The sequence below is a fragment of the Mixophyes fleayi genome, chromosome 2, assembly GCF_038048845.1.
Source record: "Mixophyes fleayi isolate aMixFle1 chromosome 2, aMixFle1.hap1, whole genome shotgun sequence".
Classification (NCBI taxonomy): Eukaryota; Metazoa; Chordata; class Amphibia; order Anura; family Limnodynastidae; genus Mixophyes; species Mixophyes fleayi.
This window is the reverse complement of record NC_134403.1, coordinates 76524397-76552179: the sequence shown is the minus strand read 5'-3', so window position 1 is coordinate 76552179 and position 27783 is coordinate 76524397. Positions and strand designations below refer to the sequence as shown.

General features: G+C 39.2%; 1 protein-coding gene across 1 annotated transcript in view; it reads right to left on the bottom strand.

Annotated features, from left to right (window-relative positions):
• The window catches only part of CSRNP2 (cysteine and serine rich nuclear protein 2), a 49763-nt gene that overhangs the window by 8498 nt on the left and 13482 nt on the right, over positions 1 to 27783 (bottom strand). Inside the window, exon 2 of the mRNA XM_075199320.1 lies at positions 667 to 841. Within this exon, the coding sequence (XP_075055421.1) occupies positions 667 to 826 (160 nt within the window). The 5' untranslated portion in view covers positions 827 to 841. The remainder of the gene's footprint in view (positions 1 to 666; positions 842 to 27783) is intronic.

Genomic DNA, 27783 nt, shown 5'->3' with positions numbered 1-27783 from the left:
GCATATCCATCAATCTTCAGTCTTGTGGCTTAGTTACCAGACAGCCGTGTATATTAGAGACAGGAGGTTAATATATCCCATGGTGACACATTATACTTTGGCCCCCATTCATTGTTCTCTCTATACAAGCAATACTCCAGGATGCCTAAAAATGTATAGGTAACCGTCAACTGGGGCGAGGAGAGGATTATGCTGGTACTTTTCCTAGTAGTATTTTCATTCACATTACAAACAAGATTTCAACGTTTTTACAGACACCTTAACGAAATTCCTTTATTCCTCCAAGAAAGTTAAAACATTAATATCATGTACAGCAGAGGTGTCCAACCTGTGGGTTGGGTTGTAGAATCTGTATTGAAAGAGGTTCTCTATCCTGAAGGCTTTGCCTTCTCTTCATCATACAACAATGCATAAGAACGTGAGACAGTATGTACAGACACAGAAGACACAATAACGCCCATCTTGGAGAATGCTGGTCGTTTCCACAAGCTCAACGAGTTCTTTAGATACTATATGAATTTACATAAGTTGTAGGGTAACATTTTTACTTATTTGGTAATTAAGGGTCTCTCTTAAATGCATTGCCAATATGACAACTATTATACTAAATGCTGCACCTAAGCAGTGAAGTCCTGCTGTAAGGCAGCGCCCTGGAAGGTAACTTACGGATAAGTCCAGTGGTGGTGGGAGCATTAATGCTGTCACAGCTATCTGCGCTGTCGCTGTTTGAGATCTCATCATCAGAATCTTTTGATGTAGAAATTGGCGAGCCCACGTCCACCTCTTCAAATTTTCTTTTCAGGCTTCTGCTCGTCACAGCATCCATTTGTTTCAGGGTGGCCTGCCAAAAATATGAAGGGAGATGCACACATACATTATTTTAGGGACTGAAGAACAACATGTACAACATTTTATAAAACTATTTAGAATGTTAAGTAAAAAGCACCAATATATTTCTTCAGGGTAAAAATCATTGTGTCCTCTCGCTATATATTTTATTCCTTTTGCTGCAGGCAACAGCTGGCTCCATTTCATTGTCACTTAAAGTGCAATATATTTTTTTAACAAAAAGAAAACATAAAAAAAGCATTAACCACACATTTTCTAATAAATAGGGTTCATTTCACAAGCCACCCCCCCAATAGGATGTGGCACAGTTTGGTAAAATTGACCAACCTTTGTACCACATGGTGTTCAAAATTATTGCTATACACAGTGAAAGCCCGGTCATACATCGTTAGATTGACCAAGTATGGTGGAGGTTCAGATATGAAGATGTTCACAGGCCCGAATATTGGGTCAACTTTGACCTGGAAGTGCCGCCACCAATTCAAAGCATAAGAACTTTTGGCTGTCAACCTAAAAAGCTAGAAAATGTAACTATGCATCTGTGTTGCAAAATTGCTCACAAACACACTTGGCAGTTGAGCTAAACAGTTAGATTGCATAGTGTGTGGCCACCATAAAAGCCTATGCATGGTCTTTCTGGATGAGGTAGGCCAGTAGAAAAGGATAAATATTTACATATAAAAATGAATGGAGGTATAAAAAAGCATAACAAAATATATGGGGAAGCTCTTCATTATATTAGCATAATATGCAGTCAGAAAGACGTAAATGGTGTGAATAGGATTGTAAACATACCAATATTTTGTGGAAATTAAAAGTTATGCTATGTAAGTTGCTGTATGAAAATAGTTCTACTAAAACAAATATATCTAAGTGTTTAATATATACTTGCCGACTCCCGAAATCTGAGTACGTCTCCCAGACTCCCGGGAGAGCAAGCAAGTCTCCCGCATCCTGTCCCCGACGGGCCTCAATGACACCATTCATGTTAAATCTGGTTATTTTGGCCCCGCCCCTGCAGATTTTTTGTCATATTGGCATTAGGTGTAGCCAAATTACTAAATTCACCATGCCCCGCCCCTTCCACCACACCCCTCTTCAGGGATCTCCTGAGGGAAATCCCTCAAGGTAGGCAAGTATGGTTTAATAACAGGAGACAATTGTGTGAATGTGGGAGAAATATTCCTACACAGCAGACTTCCTGTCAGCAATCCCATTGCAGGGAACTAGCCAGCCTCACTCTTCTGTAAATGACTGATAACAGAACACAAGCTTGCAGTCAGTTCATAAAAAAGTAAATTGAAGGTCCAGCACCTCATGTCATACTTGCAGACTTTTCTTTACCCTCACCCCCTCTAGGAGATGCTGTAGAGGAGGTTTAAGTGGCAGGAGCAGGCGGTGTGGCGGAATGATTATTGTAATCACAGCCCTGCTCCCCAATGTAGCGATTCATGTCATCCCGCAGTGGGGGGCGAAGACATGACGATACCTCATACATGTCAACTTTCAAAACTTCTGCCCCTGGAGATTCCGGTGAGAAGTCATGTGACAGCCCCACCCCTACTATGAGATGCCGAAATTCACGGCATTGAATAAAGTGGTGGGTGGGTGGGGCTTAATGACGCAATTAAGTCTTGCCCCCGCCATTCAATCCCGTCAATTTCGGCAAATCCGGGAGGTTTGCGTACTCTTCCGGAAGCCTGCCAGGAATTCCGGGAGAGTAGGCAAGTATGTGATACCCCCTGCTTCACTAGGGAAGATAGCAGGATGCAGGAGAGTGGCCTTCTCTCCCGAGAGTCCTGTAGCACTCCTGAATGTGCCGATTTGTGGTTCCCTGTGAATCTGCTGACAGAAGGCGGCAGACCTTCACAAAATGGCCGACAGGTGCCGCGCACCTTATGATGTCAGCAGGTCTATTCTGGTGCATAAAATGCTGGAAGCTCCCTCCCAGAGTCTATAAAAGGGAAAAACCAGAGAGGGACACACAGTCTCTTTGGACTCCCTGGGAGAACCGAGGGAGGGACCTGCGCTTCTCATATGTCTAAAGGACCACAGCATCGGGTACTCAGGTACATACAGATTTTCAAAGTTGCTGTATCTATTGAAATTTTTATTCCCCTAAGACTCTGCACAGTGGGAAAGTAGCATTAGGCTGCTTCAGTAGTAGGAAGTATCCTGGTTAGCTACCCAGCATATGGATTATCAAAGTGTAATTTTAAGAAATCAATATGATTGTAGCTTTAATCATCAATTCACTGCATTTTATTATGACATTATATATATGGATTTAATAAGATTTAAAAAACAAAACAAAAAAACAACATATTTCTATATTGAATAAAGTACCTTTCATTCAGACAACCTCTCAGACTTAAAACTACTTTGAATATTAATTACAATCTCACATATTACTTGTGAAACCTAATCTATGCACATATATTTAGTATATTTATTATCATCATCATCATCATCATATATTTGTTAGGCACCACAAGATTTCCGGAGCACCGTACACAGTACATACAGTAGACTATACAGGGTGAAACAGTACAGAACAATAAACAAAAAATACCAATACTTCAGAAACTCCAGGCATCAACACAGCCTTTTGTTGTAATAAATAGATTTCCACACAGAGACAACACTTAGGTGTGGACAGTAAAGTTCAGAAAATTGTGAACAATGCTTATGGGAACCAGGCCCTAATTATCATCCTGGGGTAGAATAGAAGCAATGTTCAATAGCTTAATAAGAGAAGTATTAAATAAAAGGTTTAAAGTCTTGCCAAATGTCACCATTATATATGTTGTTAAATCCTTATTAATTTAAGACTAAATATAACTTCACTAATTGTAATATTTCTAAGATTTACCTTTGATTAATTGACCAAAGATGCAGATGTCAACATCGTCTGAGGGACCAAAACAAAGTCACCATTTCATCTGCCCAGAGAGACAGAACTTATTGAATATTATAATTAACTTCTTTTTGGACCATTCATTAAATACTAATTACTTGTATATGTCTAATAAACGTATCCCATTGTTTAAGTAGTATAAAACTTTAGTCTGACTTACTATGTATGATTAGAGATTTCAGCATTGAAACTCTCAAGCTGAAGTTGGCTTGCTTGTGTAATACCATATTTACATTAATGTTGTATTAATAAATGTATTTATTTTCATTTTATTTTCATTTTACGCAAACTAGATTGGACAATTTGTTCCTACTTTATTAGGCTCAAGGACAGCGTCCTCTAATGAGTATATGTAAATAGCTTTTGTATAATGTATTGTAGTTGTGCTCTGTTGTAAGTCCAGAAGCTACTACCAGCCTGAGACCATACACTGTCTGAGCTGCATTCCAGAGAATGACCTCACTGGGAGCCATCTCCTGGGATGGATCATATGACTCCAGGTGGCAGTGTTGGAAGGCTTCCAACCGATGGTCACGCAGCTAGCCCCTGAAGTGGGAGCCAGTTGTGCTACAGGCTTACATCTAAGGGTAGCGCTATGTTGGACATATGGACACAGTGACTCTCCTCATGGGTGACCACAAGCCACACTAGGTGGGTATCTCTAAGAGGTTGGGCCTTTATTGATGTCTAAATATGTTGTGTGTTGTTACACTTATTGCATATATTTGGTAAAGCTGTGTATTACATATTTGCTTGTGTGAATATTTCTCGAGCTGTGCATTATTGTTCCACTAGAGTAAGGTTTTTAGGTGTCTGCCAGCAGTTGGAGACATACCAAATTAGATTTAAATCTGCTTTCCATTTAGAGGCGGCTCTGGACTCTTACCTACGACACAGATAGTGCCACCCCTCACACATGCATACACTGCACAGAGGGTATCTGAGGGCTATATATTATTTGTGAAGGTTACTCTGATGTCTTGAGAGGATTTGTACAAACCGTTTTGTTTAGATAGGCCAATAATGTATTTCACCGTTTACAATTTGGTCACCATCTTATGGGGCTATGCGGTATCGGTATACGTCTTTAGTTCTACATGAGGCTCCAAGCAGCCTCCTTTATTTTCAGTTTGGTCATAGTAAATGTTGTTTTGTGCATAGTATTCTGGTGTAGGTGGCACTTGGTACTTTTGGAAATGAGCACAAATAAAAACTAACAATCTAAAAAAACAATAAACAATATTTAATACACTGCATACAGTTCAAACAAAAAACTACAACAAAATATATAATTTTACAACAATTTAGAACTGGCACTTTCAATGCCAATAGTTGAAAATAGCTAGATTCTGAAAAAGGTCAGCAACCTATCTTGTACTCAGAAACACATCAGAGATCATTTATTTTAATTTTTTTACCTAATGCCAAATTCACTGGGCAGTGTGACTTAGCTCCTTCACATAGACGTACTTTTGCAATATCTAAGTCATACTTACAAACTCAGTTTAAAGCAATGCGTTCTTATCAAGCTTGCTAGTAAATTGCAATTAACAGCAGGTGCACATAATGCCAGGAAATCATAAATGTCTTATGAATTATCATATGTATTCAAACAGCCTCTAGAACATTTAAATTTAATTCAAGCAGTGCACTCATTAGGTTTTATAGTGAGGTAGGATAAGAGAAGCCAACAAAGTGATCCAGACTCAGAGCTTCTCCAGCAGCAATTGGCACCAGACATCGCAATGTGTACGGTTCACCACTAACCGGCCTGAGGTTGTGGCCAACTAGAAGCTGGCACATTATCCATCAGCCTGGAGACTTGGGAAAAGTCACAGTGGCCAGACTAGATCTTGACTTCAATAACACCACCATATTACACAGTGCTGTAGAGAACATATAATATCATTCACATCAGTCCCTGCACTATTGGAGTGTGCAGTCTAAATTCTCTACAACACAAACACACACTAGAGCCCATTTTTGTCAGCAGCCAATTAACCTACCAGTATGTTTTTGTACTGAATAACACAAGGTGATGGGTAAATCCTTATCCTGAACTGCAAGGAACTACTGGCCAAACATCATATTGAGTATTACTGGGCATATTACACACTACTGTGCTAAATTTTATCTTGCTGGATATTTTACATTACAGGTTACTTCTTGCTGGGAATAACGGTCTTACAGGCATTATTATTGGGAATATGATGGCTACGGTCAAGTTACACATGGCTGGGCAATTAGTGGGAGTATCATCATCATCATTTATTTATATAGCGCCACTAATTCTGCAGCGCTGTACAGAGAAGTCACACTAGTCCCTGCCCCATTGGGGCTTACAGTCTAAATTCCCTAACACACACACACAGACTAGGGTCAATTTGTTAGCAGCCAATTAACCTACCAGTATGTGGGAGAAAAGCAAATAGATTGCAATAGATAATAGGCACAGATAGCCAATTATGGATGGCCTATAACTGTAACTTGATGAGCCACCTACTTGCACCCCTATGCAAAAAAAAATAAGTAAAAAAAAAAATAATGACGACTAACAGTTCTTACCTCTTCCTAACTGGTTTATGTGCCCCAATCTGGAGCAAAGCAAAGAGAGAGTGTGTCTGGTTTGTGAGGCCTGAACACCATTCCTACACAGGGGCCCTGAGCTACCAATGAACATGACTAACTGCAATATGTCATCAGTTACAGTTAGGCTACAATTGGCCACACACAGGTAGAGTTGAGCCTCAAAGAACCCAATCTGCCCACTTTCGAAAGATCTCTTCTGGCATAACAGGGATCAGTTACTGCACTTATCTGCTGCCCAATAAATAGCCAACTGATTTGGTTTATAGGGTATGGCGACGATTTTAGTACCCCACAGAGATACTAGGTCCCAATACTGCTGCAGATATCACAACGTACGTCACCAGCCCAAGTGCTCACATGGGGAGAGACATTTTTATCTGCTAAAACTTAACTTGTTTCACTCTGTACCTTCAATATAAAAAGAACACAGAATGTGTGGAACACCTCCCTTTAGGGAAAACATGCATATTCCCTTATCATTGGCCACACCACAATTAGTTCCAGAATGATTAGCCCTTCAATAAAGAACTATGTGCTGTTTTAATACAGTTGACATTTTTACTTTTGTTTCTCATTAGGAAAGAAAATTACAGGCCATCTATTTACAATACATAATTTCTGTACTTTGGCAAAAAAAATGGATTTATCAACTAGCTATACTGTTTGTCGGAATGGTTTATCCTCTGTACTTATGCTTACATCTTGTATTTCCGCTCTATGACTATGCCTTTTTATTCTCTGCTTCACAGCTGGGTGACTGTTTATCGCCTCCCCCATCTAGTCATTTGGTTGCCACAACAACAGCCTTCCGTTTGTAAAGGCAGAGTCCTGATACAGGCAGCCAGGCCGAATGGAGCTGCATTGCCCTGACAAGAGGAAGCTGCTGAAGAACCACTCTAGCTGTCTGTGAATAAGGGATGGTTATATATAGAGAATAATGCATCATTTCTGGAAATATATTTCCACTTAAAATTATTACCAATTATAATTTGTAAGTAAATGGCAAAAATATTCAATATAATATCATCCACCCACTGACTATTTTTAGGAGTTCTGATACATCTACTTACATGAGTCTTTGTGTACCAGTCTCTTTCGAACAGCTGAAGCAGCAACTACATTGAATACAGCCCATCAATTCAAAGAAGAACATTAATTCAGAGGAAACCTCTCTATGTATATTTTTACCTGCATTAGAAAGTTAATTTATTCCAGTGAACTCAATAGATTGACAAGAGAAAATAATTTTATGAAGACATTATTAAGCACGTACATTTATGATTGCAAAGATTTCCTCCAACCATGTGAAGCTGACTTTTAAATAAGATTAAATGTATTCTAATGTTTGAATCTATAGAATTGTAAGAAACTACACAAAAGCATTAAAATGAGGAGAGGTATTCAAACAAGAAGTAGCTTTTCTCCCACTATCAGCCGGTTCTTGTTTTGTTCCCCATCAGCATAACCTTGAGCTGCTATAGTGGTGAAAGATCCTGTACATATGTGTGTGCATTTGGTAAAATATTAAGGGTTTATTTGGGTCATACTATCATGCAAGCAAGTTAACCCCCGCTGATTCACACTGGGTGATCTTTCTGTAAATGGACTCATAGGGGCATATTCAATTGTTAGCGTTAACGCTCTCAAACGAGCGCTCAAAAAATCTTAGTGTTAATACAGTAATTACTCACGGAATTTCAGCTCGCTGCTCCCTGAGCGGCGAGCTGAAATTCCGCGAGTAAACTACCGTATTAACGCTTTTCGCGCGCAATATTACTGTATAAACGGTGATGTTTTTTGAGCGCTCGTTTTTTTGCGTTAACGCTAACAATTAAATACCCCCCATAGCATAAATCTTCATAGTTTGGAAAAATGGAAACATCTGCAAGTATTGATTGTATAATGTTCCCTATAAAAAGTATTACAACAACCGGGACAGCCAATCATACAGTCTGGGTATAGACTGGTAGTTCTTAATTACAGAAAGAGTGACTGGTATCTAGACACGTACATCTCTGATAGGAAGCAAACATTCCCAGAGTTATAGCTATCTGTCCACAACAGGGGGCTGGCTGGTGAATTTTAACCCGGAGGGGAGCTCTGCTCAGCAGCCTATTAGGAACATTTAAAAGAGAAGAGGAAAAAAAATGCACCCAACCCAGGGTAGCCTGGGCTAGGCAGCCCCTGACCCAAAACAATAATAATAATAATAAAAAAATAATATATATATATATATATATATACATATACATACACACACACACACACATACATATATACATATACATACATACACACACACTAATTATATATATATATATATATATATATATATATATATATATATATATATATATATATATATATATATATATATATTACAAAACGACAGGGGGCGTCACACATAGTGTATTATCAGTGATATACAATGTAGAGATGACTCCAACGATAAGAAAACCCCGTACCAAATATGTGATGAAATAAGGCAGATATAATGATCAGGCTGACCGTACTATGGATCCACCTCAGGTCTGGATAACAGGAATCCACGAGCATAGACCAAGTAATAGAGGACAATCTGCGGACTCAAATAAATCCACAATAGTGGATTATTATTATTATTATTATCATTATTATTATTATTATTTTGGATCAGGGGCTGCCTAGCCCAGGCTACCCTGGGTTGGGTGCATTTTTTTTCCTCTTCTCTTTTAAATGTTCCTAATAGTCATCTCTACATTGTATATCACTGATAATACACTATGTGTGGCGCCCCCTGTCTTTTTGTATTTTATCTCTTAGGTCTAACACTTGCAGACAGGTGTTGATTGACTGGGGAGCTGCCTATTACATTGAGTATAAATTTATTATATGATTCACTGTGGTCACTTTTATTAAGCGCTGGTTAGCTTAAAGAACTTTTTTGGTGTCACACACATATATATATATATATATATATATATATATATATATATATATATATATATATATATATATATATACATACATACATACATACATACACACACATCTATACATATACACACACACACACACACACACACACACATACATCTATACATACATGTGCCATGGGTCGGTGTATATGTGAGTTTTTCACCATCGGGAGGTGCATGGGAGCCCTTATCAAATGTTGGAGAGCTTTTAAACAATTCATAGATAAGCCTCATGTACCCACTGTGCTAAGTCTTTGTCTCACCTAAGCCTCACCTAAGCCTCCTTTTAATGTACCCTACTCCATTGGGCATTAATATGGTTTGCTACTTGCCTTTTCTGCATTGCTGTAGACAATTATTTTACCTAAATTTATTTATTGTACAGCATTTCCTTTCCTGGTCTGTTATACTGAAGTGTTTTAACATTTGTAAAGGTTCGGGTCATTTGTCCTGATTGGGCCTTCACTGTGGCTAAATTGGACGCAGATCTGTCATTCTGATCAAGCCTAACATCAGGAGGAGCAATCAATGGATTGTAGCGGTACAGCTACCACTTCAATCCTTCTTATGCTATCGCGGCCAGCAAAGGCGATTGCTGTTGCCGGCTCCAGGACTTGTTAAATAGGGAGAAGCCTTATCTAGGATTTAGGGCTATTCTCCCTATGATAAACAGACCCCTAAATATTGGTGTTACAGATTGGTGAACTCTTGCTAACCAAATCCCATAGTCTGGGGGCATACAGCAAAGACTAGATTTTTTATCGCTGCATATTGCAACAAAAGAGAATCATTTAAAGTGCAATTTGTTTTAAAAAGGTCACCGGGGCAGCTGAGTAATGCTCAGCTCCCCAACGATACTGTATGGCAGTAGTATGACTCCTCCTACCGCTTGCCAAACCAGTCCTGGGACCCTGGGTTTTCAGTTCCAGATTCAACAACAAAAAAAAAATATTTAAAAAGAAAAAATATAACATTTTAAAAAAAACCAAAAACAAACCCTTTATTTTAGTAAAGCATGTTTCTCCTGTGGGCACTCCCTGCTAACGCCATCCTGGCGTTAGCAACCAGAGGACAGCTGGGGTACAAGCACCGCTGCTGTACTTGGCTTTGCATGGGGAAGCATTGCTTGAGGCCCCCAGCAATGGCTATCTGGTGGCTTTGGTAAATAGGGAGAATCCCTAAATCCTGAGAAAAATTGGCTTTCACAGGATTTATGGCTCATCACTCTTTAATAAATAGATCCCTATCTTACTTGAGAACCTCACCATACATGGACATTCATCTACATTGATAGCCTTTTATACTCAGACATGCTCACAGCAGCTGAGAACTAGGCACATCTACAGCAATGTATTTAATAAGGTGATAATGCACATTGTTAAGCAATACATGTAAAATACAAGGGGGACTGGGGATGTAGGACATAACTTATGATTTTGCAAGAGGTGGATCATGTGTAAACATTTGACTAAAATCCTGGCAGGGATTGGTCAAAAAAAAAATAAAAAAAAAAATCCAACAAAAAGTAGTTACCAAACAGACTGCAGTAAAAGTATATGTTGACGTTCCTGTCACATTTGTTTATTGAAGGCTGACCTGCTTTGTACAATTTACTTAAACATTTGCATTTGTTTTTCATTTGTACTCTCAGTTCCGGTTTTATAGCAATACTTCTGTGATTGTACAAAAAGAAAATACAGTAGGCTTGCCAGTGATATTTAGAATAGAAAGGTATAACAATTGATATATAGATAATTTAATATTAACACTTTAATAGACAAAATGGCTATGGAATATTTACAATTAAGCTTGTTTAAAGGGAAATTACATCTAAAAAATATCTGCAATAAAGCCAATATTTGCCTGAAAGAAATCTGTTTGTTTTTTTTTTTTTAAAATGTCTCTCATATGTCTTTGTCGGTCTTTCTGTGAATCTGTCACCATTGTTTGCTTTTGAATGATGTACAGTAAAAAATGTCGTTTTGGTGGGGGAAGAGCAGCCTGCGGTGACATTACAGAACTGCGCAGTAAAGTACAACTCCCATCATGGATTACAGCATACATCAGTTAGCAGCACTTAATAGTATCTGTCTGCCCCGTGACATCAAGCTAACTGTAGTGTAGTTGGAGCAGCTACTGTTTGAACCATCCGTTGCAGAAATGCTACCAGAAAATAAAGTTTGTACAGGCAGGGGCAGGGCAGGGCAGACAGCATATAGCAGTGTGTGCAACTTACTCCAAGCAACACAATACCTACCAACTGTCCTGATTTAGGCAGAACAGTCCCGATCTGAGGAGGGTCTCTTGATGATCAAAATGTTGGGAGCAACTGTGAATGGGTGCTGTGGGCACCTGCCATGTAAGATGTTAGCATTGCAGAAGTGCTTTGCGGAGCCTATGTGGTCGCACCTCCACAGTGACGTGGCTACGAGCACTATGACATGATTAGTGTTTAAAAGTTTGGGGATATGCAACTACACTAAACTCAATAAGAGGCCAGACATTGTACCTGTCAGATTTACTATAGAAGATCCAGCAAAGTTACCTTGTTGTACTGCCAACTATGTAATGATAGAGCCCAATAGATTTAATGGAAACCATTTGTTTGAAACTTGACTTGTTTTTTCCAACATAGAAAGTACAAGTATTTAATTGGTGACCAAATGTGTCATTCACCAAAATGTTTGTATTCCTCTGCTGCTATCATTTAGATTCTGAGAAGAGCATTGTACTTTATGGGAGTATAACGCTGTGCCCATGTTACAATGTTCGCCCTATTGTCATCTTCAGAACTTTGAAGTGTCAAAGATAAGAGGGTGCTAATGAAAAGGGTTTGTATAATCGCCAACTGTTCCTTCATTTACAGAAAGAGTCCCTGCTAAAGTAGATATTTCTCCGCGTTTGTCTATAACACCCATTTTATTTTGTAATAAGCTAGACAGTACTGTCATCATGTTTTAGCTAAAAATATTTTAAAGCTGCCCTACAAACTATATATGTTATAACCCCCCACCAAAGCCCATACATGTAGTTGATTTTCTGTTCTTCTTACAGCCCCAGTCAAAAACCAGGAAAGAGAGGGTGTGAGGAGGACCACCAATCAAAAGCCACAGAAGATCTCATTAGTGGCTTGCGATTGGTCCTCCCACTCGCCCCTCCACCACCATTTAATAAAGTAAGTGAACTAAATTATTTTCTGGTAGAGCCCTTGGATATACATGTGGTTATTGTCAGAGTTCAGGGCAGGATACAATAAACACATAAATATGGAGGTAGCAGGGTTATAAAGAAGGTTCTAGAGGAAGGGTGAACAAAGAACTAAATGTAACTGGTGGTCAAGAAAAAAACCAAAAGAGAAAAATCCAAAATATACGAGAATCAGTGAGCCTAGCTTTTGTTTATAAGAGAAAGTCTGAAGGCCCTCTGGACAAGCTGCTGTGGGTGTTTTTTTTATTGAACAAAAACCACAATACATATATTTTGGGGTTTTATTATTTCGATAAGATGTGATTCTCTTCATAGCAGCCAAATGCCAGATTTTGCGATGGAGACAAGGGCACAGGTGGTGCCTCAATACGATTCCAGTTTGACTTTTGATTATTCAGCTTATTGGGAGGACACCAAGAAGGTGGGTATCTTCAGGCAGGTCCACCAGACATGAAGGAGCCAGTAAACCAAAAGTTCCACCAACAGATTGAAAATGTGGAGCCATATATTCTATGAAGCTTAGTGGGAACTAAAGCAGCATCTGCTATATCTTGCACAAGTTCTAAAGCCAAGTACACACTATAGAATTTTTCACCAACTTTTTATGCCAATCGATTTTACATCCGATCGATGGTCCGATCGCTCAGTCCGTGGACTGCATACACATTAGCCTTGTTTTAGACGATAAAAGGAAGAACAGGTGTCCCGTTAGCAACTTTTTACAGCCATGTTGTCGTGAGCAATTACTGTAATTTCGTACTCACTGTTGTGGATCGGTCGGAAACTTACACACTACACAACGGAAACGAGATTGCAAAAAAAATATTAAACGGTACGACCAACCAAATGAGGCGACAATTGTCCATTTGGGCAGATTTTTGACCATCGGGTCACTACACACACTGACCCGACTTTTGAACGAGCGGTCGTATGTCGGCTGGTTGAGTCGATTATTGGACAAAAACCCTGTAGCGTGTACCTAGCTTAAGACTGACTGATGATGTAGCTAGATATTCTATGATTGTGGTCCAAGAGTCCTCCCCATTGGTTTTTTTCTCCGTAAATGTTTAGTTACATTGCTGCCGGGAAATAAAAATGTATCCTTCTGATGGAACATTAACCTGGGTATTTATAATTTATACAAAATATTTTAATGTATATATCCCCCGTATTGTCTTATGTAGTGATATCCTCTTTAATTACCTATTGCAACTTTTCACCCTTTTACAAGCTTATAAAAGTGTTTGCTGCATATGGAGAAAGTTTCAGAGAGCAAGATCTAATTCTGAAACATTCTTTTATTGAGTGATCTGTACACCTACTTCACAATGCGAGTAAGCACAGCGATAGAATCTTTACTTTACACACAAAAATTGGTGTCAGACAACTTTAGTCAGTACTATTGTAAACCTGCAGTATTACTGTTAATAAACACAGCTGTTTAAGTTTAAATATCTCAAATAGCCATACAGATAAAATGTCAATGTTTAGGTATTTGAAATGTTGGTGGTTATGAATAAAACAGTAGATCATAGACATATATATTGATACTTTATATGTGCAGGAGACAACGCCATGTCAGTACACAGGATCACTCTATACACAACAAGCCAGCGTGTGGCTTCTATCGTGCCACAGCATTAGCAGATGGGGAAGAATTAGCAGTTATGTAACATCAGCAGAGACTGGCATCATCAGATTATCTTGTAGGTGGGTTCATTGTGCAGGAGAAATCACAACGTTGGGTTCTTACTACACGTTCACACATCAAGTACTATTTAAGGAGAGGATTAATTTATTGAGATATGTTATATACTTATCAAATTGTAAAGTATAAACAAAAAGTGCTTTGGCCATGCATATTAGGACAGGGATGAGAATCATATACCTAGCATGACACCAAAAGATCAAGGCAAATGTACATATGCATTGAATATGAGTAGTAAATTAATACATAAAATAATGATAGACCCAACCGCTCCTGGAGAAATTCTCCTTCGAGAAATGTTATGGGGGGGGGGAGGGGAGTCACACTCAGACAAGAGAATTGGACGTCAATACGCCAAAACTTCACTGTGCTCCCAAATCAGGAATAGTTACAAATTGTATTGTGGGGGGGGGGGGGGGCGGCTTGTCTCCTTTCATCAGACTTATGCTGGTGTCTCTGTTCCCAGATTGGTTCTTTTGCACACACGTCACTAGCAAAAATTAGTGAAACTCCTTTTGCTTAAGTAATTCCAACTGATCGGAGTCCAAGAGCGTAAAATTAAGGTATTTCAAATGACAGAAGAAATGGAGTTTATGGCATGACCCTGAATTTAGGACAAACAGAGCATCCATTGACTATTTGTTAAGGAGGCCATAGAGAGGCCTATGGCAAACAGATGGAAAATGTCCACGGGACAACAAAAGCCCAAGCACTTCATGGGAAGGTGGCAACAAGAAACCTTTGTTGAAGAAAACCTGCGTGAAATCTCACCTAGAGTTTGCAGACAGCATGTGGGAGAAGATTCCATGGTCAGAGGAGACAAAGATTATACACTTTGGGTTCAGTGCTATGGGTTGTGTCCAACAATGAGTATCATCCCAAGAACACTATCTTTACTGTGAAACATGGTGGCAGGAGCACAATGCTATGGGGATGCTCTTTGCAGCACGACAATGACAATGGATAAAGCAAAAGCCACAGTGGAGTGGCTGAAATAAAATATAATCTTTGATAGATTACATTACACTTACCTGAAACTCAGATCTCATGGTCATATCTAATGCTCTATTTTAGCTTTATTTTCTAACCCAATATGGGTTTTATATCCGAGTTCTCCAATGGAACTCTATAAGCGTTTCCCTCATCACTGCTTATTTTTGCACTGTCCCTGGAACCTCTAATAGTAAGTAGAGCTAACCCAACATCCATGGCTTCCATAACAAATAGAGCAAATTGTGCTTCTTTGCTAATGACTTCTAAAACAACAATAACCAACCCCTGGGTTCTCCTCCCTCCAGGCTCTCCACATAATACTACATCTATACAATGAAGTTCAGTATTGAAGCTTTATTATCCCACCCCAGACTCTTAAGACACTCAAGCTACAATTCTATGTCTGGTAAGAGTATTCCATGAAATAACTAGGCATTAATATCCAGGCTTCTTTAAACTATTTTAGAGAAGACAAACTTCATTCTCCTGACTAATGAGGTAAAACTTATAAGACTATGTAACCTCATCATAGCAACCTGATGTAAATTTGATCCATTGTACTTCCACTCTTTAACCGTCTTTACATGCAGACATACATTTGATTTAAACTATATAGCTAGACAATTCATGTAGAAAAAGAAATTCTATATTTCAAATGCATTTTTTGGGGTAGCTACAGCCTGGAGTGACCAGTGATCTCTTCCCAGACTTTTGTACAATTTGGGTGTATTAAAAGTCCCTCAACCCTGGAAGCTTTCCTCATTTCAAAATAAAATATACTAGTCTTTATATCAATGCGAAATGTTAAAAACCATCTGTCTGCTGAAAACCCCCCAAAAAACAGAAATGTTAGAGAGAAAATCGGATCCTTCCCTAGGAACTTTTTTTTGTTGCTATATAAACAAACACTCCTTTATTCAGTTAAAATTTAAATATTTGTCGATAGTCCAAAACTGTATTGCTAATATTAAAAGTCTCATTTCCTTGTGATAACTTTTAAAATATTAATATTGCAGTAATTAAGATAGATATTTGCATGTTGGTTTATTTCTTTTCTGCATTAATTGCATAGGCTGCAATATTGTAGCAAAATATTTATATTTTCTTCATCATCAGCTATTTATATAGCGCCACTAATTCCGCAGCGCTGCACAGAGAACTCACCCACGTCAGTCCCTGCCCTGTTGGAGCTTACAGTCCAAAGTTCCTAACACACACACACAGAGAGCCTAGGGCCAATTTGATAGCATCCAATTAGCCTACTAGTATGTTTTTGGAGTGTGGGAGCAAACCGGAGTGCCCAGAGGAAACCCACGCAAACACGGGGAGGACATACAAAGTCCACAGAGATAAGGCCATGGTCAGGAATCGAACTCATGACCCCAGCGCTGTGAGGCAGAAGTGCTAACCATTAAAAGTCGCCATGCTGCCCACCACTAAGCCACAAATATCTAGGTTATAAGATATTTCTCTATATTCCTTCTCCTCGCCCCCCTCAGGACTATACTCAACACAGCAACAAGACTCATTTTCCGCTGCTCCCCTTTCCCTACAGAATCCTTTTCATACCCCTCACCTACAAGGCCCTCTCCCACATATCTCCAATATCCTCTCCATTCACACTCCATGCCGTTTCCTGCGATCTGCCAATGACTGTCGCCTCTCCTTCACTCTGATCACCTCCTCCAACTCCAGAATCCAAGAATTATCCAGGGCTGCCCCCATCCACTGAAATGACCTCCCTCGCTCCATCCGAATGAAGGTGCATAAATTAGGGGACAAACAGACACTTAAAACTCATCTGTTCTTCAAAGACTACCAGCCATCTCTCCATGCATGCTCTCATCACCTCTCGTCCCCTGCCCGTTACTGCTCCTCTTGCTTTTGGTCATCTCTGACTCCCCATTGTGCCTGTTGTTTACACTCCCTTTAGGCTGTAAGCTCTTATGAGTAGGGCCCACTTACCTCCTGTCTCTATACCTATTCTTCTCCTCCAACTCCACTGTGCTATATATGTTTGAAGTACTAGTATTTTTGTTTAGTGTTCCGTACTGTTTTACTCTGTATTGTCCACTGTCTGTTTACTGTATGGCACTGTGGAAATCTTGTGGCAGATTATAAAGATTAATAATAATAATATAGCTAATATATCTGTGGGAAATATATGAATTTAGCTTCAAGAGGGACTAGAGAATGCCTTTTCTTTCTATAATTGTGAGCCCGTCCATGCTAAGACTTGGAGCTCCAAGGCAATCCAACCCGCTGACAAAATCAGTCTATGGGGACATAAACGCTAGGCCCACACCAGCAATTCATTAAACTGCATTACTTGTTTAATTGCACTAGCTTTAACCAATGGATTCCTATTTAACAAGCTACATATGCAACTTTTACCCAAGGTCTTCAATACATGTGCACATTTTAGTTACGAGAGGCTAACTGAATAAACTCATAACAGTGGTTGCTTATTTTGCAACTAATTGTTTAAAATGAACTATGCCACACAAATGATTTTTAAACTCTGCGTAGCTAGATAATCTTCGTTAATCGTCCAATGTGGAAGTTTCGTTCAACTGCAAAAACTTCAGACAGTTTATTTGGGAGAAGCGATTAATCTCCCAAGGTAGCCAAGGGCTGTGAGGGATGACTTTATGGGGGGAATGTTTTCCATAGGAATGTTGTAAAATCATGCTCTGAAGGTTGGTTCAAGCTCTATCCACTTCTTTGTTGATCATCACACTGAGGACTGGTAGGCGCTAAAAACGTTAATAGTATGGCAAATAAGCACAGAAAAAAAAGAAAGCAAAAGAAATAGGCACTATATATTCACCATTAAACATAAAACAATTAAATTCCTTTTCACATTGGTACTAAAAAATAGAAAATAAAAAATATTTTAAAAACTAAAATAAGTGTTAATAGTGGAGCAGATTTCCCTGCAGGAAAATGGCCATACTACAAACACTTATAAAATCTTGTTGACCAGTAATAGCCTAATTTAATATTTTTGCTGTAACAGAAAAAAAATAAAATAATATTAAATATAATATTAAACTCTTTAATTTAGATTACAGCTAGGGCTAGTGCTGGCATCTCCCGCTCCCCTCCATGTAGAGTGAAGTCCCTTCGGGGACTCACTGTGCTTTCGCCAGAAGGCACTTTATTCCGATCCATGTTCAGGGATGCAGAGACTAAAGGGGAAGGAGTCTGCTCCGAAAAACATTTTTTTGGTCGTGGATGGGCTGCAGGGTGCCTTGGTAGGCACGGAGCCCTACTGCTGCACTTAGTGTTCCACTGGCACTTTTTTACGCATGCATGGCAACAGAGGACTTTGCCATCTATAGTAAAATTCTCGTCTCCATTTATTCATTGTTTAGAGAGTATTGCTTTAGAAGACTTTTCGTTTGGCATGATGTGCAGTAAACTTTGTTTTAGATTAGACGAAATACAAACCACCTAAAACACCAACACTCTTGGTCATTCAATAACACCTCTCCTGTATCTACAGCACTTCTGAAGTATTATGCTGTGTTACTAGGATTTATACTGATTACTATTACTAGTGTTTTGTGCGTTCTGCTAGTTTAGTCAGCCAAGTATCAGCAGCTTATTGAACCATGTGACTGCTGTATCTGAGGCAGACTCCATTACTGCTGTGTATTTCATAGCTGTGAGGACTTCATACAGCCTGTCAGAAAGATTATATTTTTTTACATGTACAAGTATCTCTTTAGTACATTAACATTTAACAAAAAACAGAAACAGTCATTGTTACCTTTTTTATTATAAGATATTAGGCACTTAAAAGGCAAAATATATTAAAATAGGCGCTAGCAGAGGTAACAGGCATTTATGGGTACAAAAGTGACATATCCTCTTCCCAAATCACCTCGGTCTACATTTTCTGCTTAAGGAAAAAGAAAAAAAAAAGAAAGGCATTTAAAGCAAAGTCCCCAGTATAGTGATTACTGTTGTGTCTTTCCAGGGACAATAAAGACACCATATAAGTGCAATATTAGTTGCTGTCTAACATAACCTCTTGAGTTTTGGTTCAGTCTGTTTACCAGAGAAGCCACTGTGGTTTGTATGTGGGAGGACTCATCTCTATATGTTGATATAAAAAAAGGTCTTGCTCAGATTTACGTAATAACTTTATGCTATAGGTACTTTAGACTAAACATGTTAAGACAAGACACGCTGTCATGTTTAGTTCTTACAGCATTACCAATTATTTCTTAGCCAATAAAACAACATAGCAGCATTTACTTGGTTTCACAGCAGCAGCCCATACTCAGGAAATCAAAAGTTTGTTATTTTGTAGCAAGAAAAACATGACAAAAGTAAATAGAAAATGGCAAGGAATGAACCAGTAGAAAAACAGTGAAACAAGGAAACAAACTATGGTCAGTTGATTAAAAATAAAGGATGTCATGAAAGAAATACTTTACATGAAATATATAGTTCAGGGCTGTCCATCTGGTGGCCCTCGAAAAGCTTTCTTGTGGTTTCCAACTATTATGACATCCCAAGTGCGTTCTGCCCTCTTCTGCCACCAGGGGCAGCACTTAAATGGACACCCCACCCTCCGGACACTGGACGCTCTCTGGCGATTGTAGATGGAAGCAAGGCCAATAATTCCTCTCCTCCTGTACCATTTTCACCCTACAGCGATTGCACGTAGGAACACAGGAGCCTTGCATCTCTTCTTCCCCTTCAGCTTGTTACTGTAGAGCAGCCAGTGACCAGAGCGCTGGGGGAGAGGCAAGTTATGGCCCAAGAGGTAAGGTGAGAGTAATGTCTGACCCTACTAGGAATACAGACACAGTCTGGGTAGGGGTTTTTATTTTGAATACAAGGAAAATAAATTACCAAATGGGGCACTCATTAATGTGTGTAAACATATATATTGTTATTATATTGATATGTTAGATATGATAAAAACAATCTTTATTCGTAACTGATTAAAAACAGTTACCTAGTAGCGAAATATTAAAAGATGATGATTGAGACATACATTGATATGAACAAAAATTCAGTTAAGATAGACAAAAATTAATTGTCTAGCCGCGAGGCTACTCTTGTATCTTAAGACTTGTTTAAATAAATTCTATAATAGATCCACCTTATTTAATAATTCAAAACTCCTGACCTAGATCTTAATACTTTATATAGCCTCTGTTGTTGCACCTTTCTAATATGTTCTCATGAATAGAATCCAACATTGAATGGTATAGATTCCAATTAACCCTCAAGCACCTTTCTAGGTGATAGTAATTTCAACAGGCTCATAATAATCTGCTTGTGGGTTTATAAGGTTAAGTGTCCTATAATGTTGAACTTAATAACTTTCAACCTATGGGGATAATCGCTGATCATATCATAACTCCACTCTCTTTACATGATGCCAAAAATTAGAGACATCAGAGGAGTTAATAAGAATTGCCTTAAGCTATATGATGATTGACCCTCAGGATTGCACTGTCTATGTAGAGTTGTTTAAATTGGATAGGTCAAAAATAGCTATTACAACACTGATAACCCCAGAGATACGAGAAACCGCTACTGCTGACCACTAATAAGTCAGTTATATCTAATGCTTCAGAGGCATATACTAAATAAAAGGCTCAGGAGTTAATATGAGTAGTGAGTGCGGCGTCCGCCGACGCGCATTTCGCTAGTAGCTTTAACGAGGTCTGGGTAGGGGAACAACCCTGAAACATTTACTATTTTCATTAGTCTTCTACCCAGAATCATGTAATTAAAACCTAAATGCAGCCATCATTATGCAAATACTTGGACAGTACTGGGGTAGATCAGTGAGTGTCCGATTACAGACCAGAATATCAGAAATATTAGAGCACTTAAACTAATAAGTACAAATCACTGACTGGTTGAATAAGAGACAAAACACAGAACTTTCTCACATTGTATTACAGAAACACCATAGCTATTAACCTATAGATTGTAGGATTGTGAGCAGGGCCCTCTTACCTGGTTGTTAATACCTTGTTTTATTACGGTAGGTTCAAGGTGAGTATTTACGTTGTAGCCCATAAAGTTAAAGCCCTCTTAATGGTTACCTCTATTCCAAAACAAAACACAGAGATATAGATATATATACTCTGGTGATTGAGGTGCAAACACTTACATGAAGTGGTAAATGTAGTGCACAGGCTCCGGGCATATCAGGACGATCACTGCTTAGAGCAATCTAACACTAAATGTGACACACACGCAGTAATAGCACCAAGGATATTGGCAAACTTTACCATTATTGCAATGTGTGTCTCAAGAAAGATCACCATGTCAGAGAAGATACAAGCAAAACTGATGAATTTTTGGCATGCACAAAATCCAGACTACGGCTATCCGCCTGCATGTGCCGATTTACAAGCTCCCATGTGATCCGGTCACAGTGTGTCCAAATTGGATACGATCCTGGCATTCGGTGCGTATGGCCTAGTACCAAAATGGACTCACATGTGGCCAGCTTCAATAGTCCTCTGCTCACATTTCTGGTTATTACGGCATCAAATTCTGATAATGTTCTAATAAATACTTGTCAACCGTGGTCATTACATTTTCACTTATGTACATTCACACAAAACAGAATAACTAGATGAAACATTCCAGAAAAAAAAAAAAATCAACTAAAATATCTAATTTGCATAGTGCTGGCTCGTGAAGGAACAGCTTCCTCCCTGCCAAATCCCATTTAATTACCCATCTCCTCTTCTAGTCTAAGAGAGTTCATCTAACTCTTTGATCAGGATACTCTTTGTAACCAGCATATTATCTACCGTGGGGATGACTCTGCAGGGCTGTGCTTGTGCCAGACCTTGTGCCAAATATGACATCAACAGCCAGTGCCCAAGGAAAATAAATCTCTCTGCACTGACCTTATCAAAATCAGGTTTGTGGCCCGCCTCTTATAGTACTACGGTCAGACAATTAAATATTTTGTATATTCCTTTAATTTGCCCTGTGGCAATTCATATGTGACTGATTTCTCATGCATCTTCATATTAATAATCAAAGGATTAAACAGGTATTTCATTATTTTTACACAATTATATATATGGAGGTGCTATGGGTACAGGTGTAGGCCATACACCTGCAGACAAAGAAAAATCAGGAGAAAATAAGTCTGGCACCCTAGCCCTACCCAGATCCATGACATTTGTTCAAAGCATTGTCTCTTTTGGGTTAGCATAACAAGACAATCCGACCAAAACCGTGACTATAGGGAGGTACAATATGGGCAGGACAGTGAGTGTGATAAACAAAAATGATAGTTCTAAATGATAAAGATCTGATCAGGAAGAACAAAAAAAATCTGCTCATCTGCTGATCACCACCAACACAGGAGAGTTAATCAGCAAACCGGGTATGAGTACAGAAGGCACTTTGCAATCTGGTCTCTTTGGCAGCAGACTAAATCATTAGCTCTATTCCTCAATGAAGTGTCAAATTGGCTACGGACCCGGCTACTTGCCCTAACTGTCGAATAAATGGATCAGATTGTGCCCAATACTACTTATTGGCGGTGCGAGATAGACAGCACTATAACATAGGCTCCTTTATTACCAGGGCCGGATTTATCACTTCGCAACCTAGGCACTTGCCTAGGGCCCAGCGGTCCCCAGCAGCAAAGTGGGTGGTGGGGTATGCTAGCCAATAAAAAAAACATTGTGTCCGAGGGAGAAAAACACAAAACAAAAATCACATGATTACAGCGACCCCCGGCGTCGTCCTCCCCTCCTCCCTGCTCTGTTGCATTCCACTGGATGTCGGGGTGAGTCACGCCTCGTGACGTCATCACGCCCGACATCATATTCAGAGAAGACTCATTGTGGAGCGGAGAGGAGCAGCGCACGTGACGGGGCAAGAAAGAAGACAAAACAGAACAGAAGATGAGAAAACAGAAAGAAGAAAACAGAAGAGAAGAAAGCAATAGAAAGGTATGCAAATTAACTGAGGCACAATGGCACACTGTGATAAAGGGTAAACAAGTTGTTTCAAACACAATTATGAAGGGCACAGAGGTGATGTGAAGGGCACAGAGGTGATATTATGAAGGGGCACAGAGGCGATATTATGAAGGGGCACAGAGGTGATATTATGAAGGGGCACAGAGGCGATATTATGAAGGGGCACAGAGGCGATATTATGAAGGGGCACAGAGGCGATATTATGAAGGGGCAAACAGTGGCAAAGAAGGGGCATAGTGTTATGATGGACGGACAAAAGTTACAAGGGGCACATGATTGGATATATGCATATTATTCTTCCAAACAACTTAAGTATTTCTGTCCTGATTTAAATACTTATTAGGTTGTTTTGACCCAACTACTTAAAAAACGAGACTGCTCTATAATTAGTGTTGCCTTTTTCTGTAGGAGGGAGGCCTAGCTCTTTTCACATGTTAGTTATGACCCCAACGTTGCAAGTCACGCCCCCAATGGTATGGCCACCCCTCCTTTTGCGGCACATAGCTTCCCTTCTACTCAACTATAGGGGTATATGGTATGCGACAAAAATATAGTGCTATGGATTATTTTAGGTAGGGGGGCCCAAACCAGTATCTTGCCTAGGGCCCCATGAGGTCTAAATCCGGCTCTGTTTATTACAATGGATTATAGAAACCCACCTACTGCTGTTCCTTATTCATCCAATGTTCATTCTGTACACTGAGCTTAAATCATTGTAGTGACCTTGAGTTCAGAAGAATATACTCTATCCACATGCTTCTCTGGATTTTAGGGAAGGTAGTCTGATCCCCTGTAGCCAGACAATAATCAGTAGCCCAGTCCTACCATATTTTAGACATTAGATAACAGTGATTTCCAGCGATGTGGTGCAGTCCTGTTTATTCCTTCAACTACATTAACCCATGATCATTCATGGGAGTACAATTATACTGTACGTTTGCTTTATTACAATTTCTAAATGGGGAAGGAGAAGAAAAAAAAAAAAACAACACTGTAAAAGTTGCCTTACAGCACAGAGAAATATTCATAAAATTACAAATCAAAAGTTCCAGTTATGTTATTTTTGGAATGCAGCATAAAAATGTATTTATCCACCACCTGCTCCAACATATCTTTACACTAGGACCTAAGCCACCGCAGGCTGCAGCACCAACTCAGCCATATGGCCCATCAAACTATTGCACAATAAGAGCACAGGGAGCTTTAGGGAAGAAGGGTTAAACAAGGACATGTGCGCAATAACCTCCTTTAGAAATATTCTCCTGTACTCAACAGTCAAGTATCTAGTTTCACTACTGACTCAATAACATCCCGGCTTTCCATCCCTGTAACGGCCTCCCTGACACACATCATCACTTTGTCCTTTCTCCTGCTTTCCCAGCTCCTTGTCTGCAATGTTGTCAACTGTCTTTAGGTCAAAAGACAAACATGATAGCAATGAGTGACCTAATAAAAGTAATAGTGTAGCAAAACAAGCCTACTAAACGATACACCGTCGTAAACCTCTCAAATGCTCTGCCACACCCCACTCAACCAAGCTATAGGAAAACTATATTTGAGATTGCAAAATAATGACTGCAGCTTGTCCTATTCATGGATCTATGAAATGACATTAAAAAGTAGTACTAGGAATATGAAGAATAGTAATGACTTGGCATTAAACTTAAGTATAATATCGCTCGGAAACACGTGTCCTGTGCCACCAGGTGTGAAGACACACAAATGACATTATTACAGAATGACACATTCATTTTACATAAAGGTAACTACACAACTGCAGTAACTGGTATAATGTGTGAAGAAATGGTGTGTTATTTTTCCATTCGTTATCTGGAATAGTAGGCAAGGGAGAATTACTTCTTTATTCACCACTTCCTGGTGGTAAAAGTATAGACACTACAGCACTACAGAGTGTTGCAATGTTTACCTGCAGATATCCCAACTTGTGGACAGCTTAATAGCTTTCTCAGGGCTACACACTGTGTAATTATATAATATATACATATATATTATGCACACACACACATTATATATATGTATATCTCCAGACAAGACCGGAAACCAGCACTCACTTTTATTTTTAAAGCCCAAAATTAAGCTGTCCCATTATGCCATTCATAGCAGCAAGTGAAATAAAGGCAATTCAGCAGAAAGTCAAAAAATACAGATAAGCAGCATAATTATTTCACAATATACTCACCATATGCAGGTACTGATGGAACAGAGCTCATAATAGTGATGTCATGAAATACCCAACGTCTGTTTCGGTGCTCCTGTGGCACCTTTATCAAGGGCACCCTAATACACTGTCAGTGTATTCAGTGGTCACAGTGCTATTGGCGCTTTTAAGGGAGAAATTGGTGGATCCGGTGCTAGAAAACATTATAGATGTGTCGGGTCCACCCATTGCCGCCTTAAAAGCACCAATTGGACTGTGACCACTGTACATGATGAGGTTAGCATTGGCCGGATTTTGTCTATTCGCAATATACAGCCGACGGGTATAATGGGTGCCGGAGACACCGTTCATCTAAATAATGGTATGTAGATATTTATTGACTATCACCTTGATGCTCATCGTGATTTTTAGGTCTGTGTCCTTCTTGTCATTATTCTAGTCATCGCCAATACGTACCCCACCCAGTGTATTAGGGTGCTAAATACATCAGATATAAGTCATGTGTTAAACCTCTGCAGCATGCTGTGTGTTCTATCTTTCTGAGAACCAGATAACCAGGATGCATGGTTTAAAAATGGGGGCAGTGGTGCTCTTAATTACATGGTTTCCTTTTACATAATTGTTTCAGGATCACACTCACATGAGCCAATTTATTTTACCACAACAAGATGCACAATATTTGGGGAGGCTCCTCTCCCTGCTTTTGGTGCAAAAATATTCATTATTATTAGTAAATCCTGAATGCGGAGAAGTCTCACGAAAAATTGTCAAGGTAATTAAATGGTCTCAGATGAGCATTTAAGAATTGATCTGTCTCATAATGTGTAGACTTATACAGAGAAGAGCGATTCCGTCTCTCAGAGAAAACAGACATTGGTTGGGAGGGTGGTGCTTCTCTACCTTGCATCATTCCAGAAGAGGAAGGTCAGAAGTTCAGTAGTGCTCTGTTCACTTCATCATTTATAACAGTGGTGGGTACAGTTCAGGCAAATTACACCAAGACTTATTACACTTACAGATTTAGAAGACCAATAAACTTAAAATATTGCACAATGTGGCATATATAAAGCAGTTACTGATAACAATTCACAAACATATAGTCATGTGAAAAAGTATGCCTCTGTCAAATCTTTGTTTTCACAGATCAGGACATAATTAAAGTACCATCTAGTCTTCACAAAGTCTTGTCATGTTCCACATAACACAACAGAGTTCACTTTGCAAATGGCCAACCAGAAGAAGCCGTGTGTAAAAAAGTACATTAGCTTTTCCATATCAATACAAAGAAAAGGGTAATTTTAGTCAGGTGTTTAATTATTTCATCAGTAATTATTACCAGCTTGCACACTGTTACACAGCTAATGTTAACACAATGTGAAACACCTCATGTTCTTTCAAGGTATGGAAACTTAATATATACCCGTGAATGTTATTTTAGCTTGTTTATGTGCTAGGTTTGGTAACCCTTTAGTGACTAGGTCACGCAGACTTTATGCAGAAACAGTGAGGAAAAACGTACAGGGGATTATTGATTCATATGACCTATACACATACTTACCAACTTATGGCAGTCGGTGTCCAGGAGCTGCCGGGAAGAGGTGTGCAGAAAATTGTGTAATTTTGGCCCCGCTCCCATTGTAAATGACGCGGGGCAGGGCCAAATGCCACATGTCTCAGGGAATTGCGTCATTTTAGATTTAATTCTGCCCACCTCACTAGAAAATGGGCAGATGCAGGAGGCTGCCACACTCTCCCGGGAGTCCGGGAGACCCACTCAGAATCCGTGAGTCTCCCGGAATGTGGCAAGTATCCCTATACACCTTTTAGCTCCATGTTGAATTTAAATTTTTTAAACATGCTTCTGGCAGCATATGAAATATTTAATTTAAAACAATTACAGTTTAGACTCCTAATGCATCTTAATTAACATGATTTGTTGTAAAACACAGCTAGACCAGTTTACAGACTTTGTGGACTCTGATAACTGAAAAGTATCATGACTATGTAAAAGACTGCCTTATGAATGGGCCAACAGTATTTTGGCAACAGATTGGATGCCCCATCAATCCTAAATGAATGCCTGCTACAACTCTGCTTTCCTGTCACTCCCCCCACATATATCCTTCACTGCACCCACTTTCTTTTAATTTACTTTCTACCCGTCATCACCCTTTTTCTGAAGAAACAAAAGGCAATATTAAAGCTCTGAAATAGCATTCAAGTCTTTTAGACTTTTTTAATAACAATTAAAACCATTGACTTTAAAATATTATACATATGTGCATCAGTCTTTATACAACTGCAATCATGGAGCAGAGATAAATGGGTGTCTACAGCAGGACAGAGCCACAACCCTGAAACTCCCTAGAACTCACTCTGCTATTGCATAACAC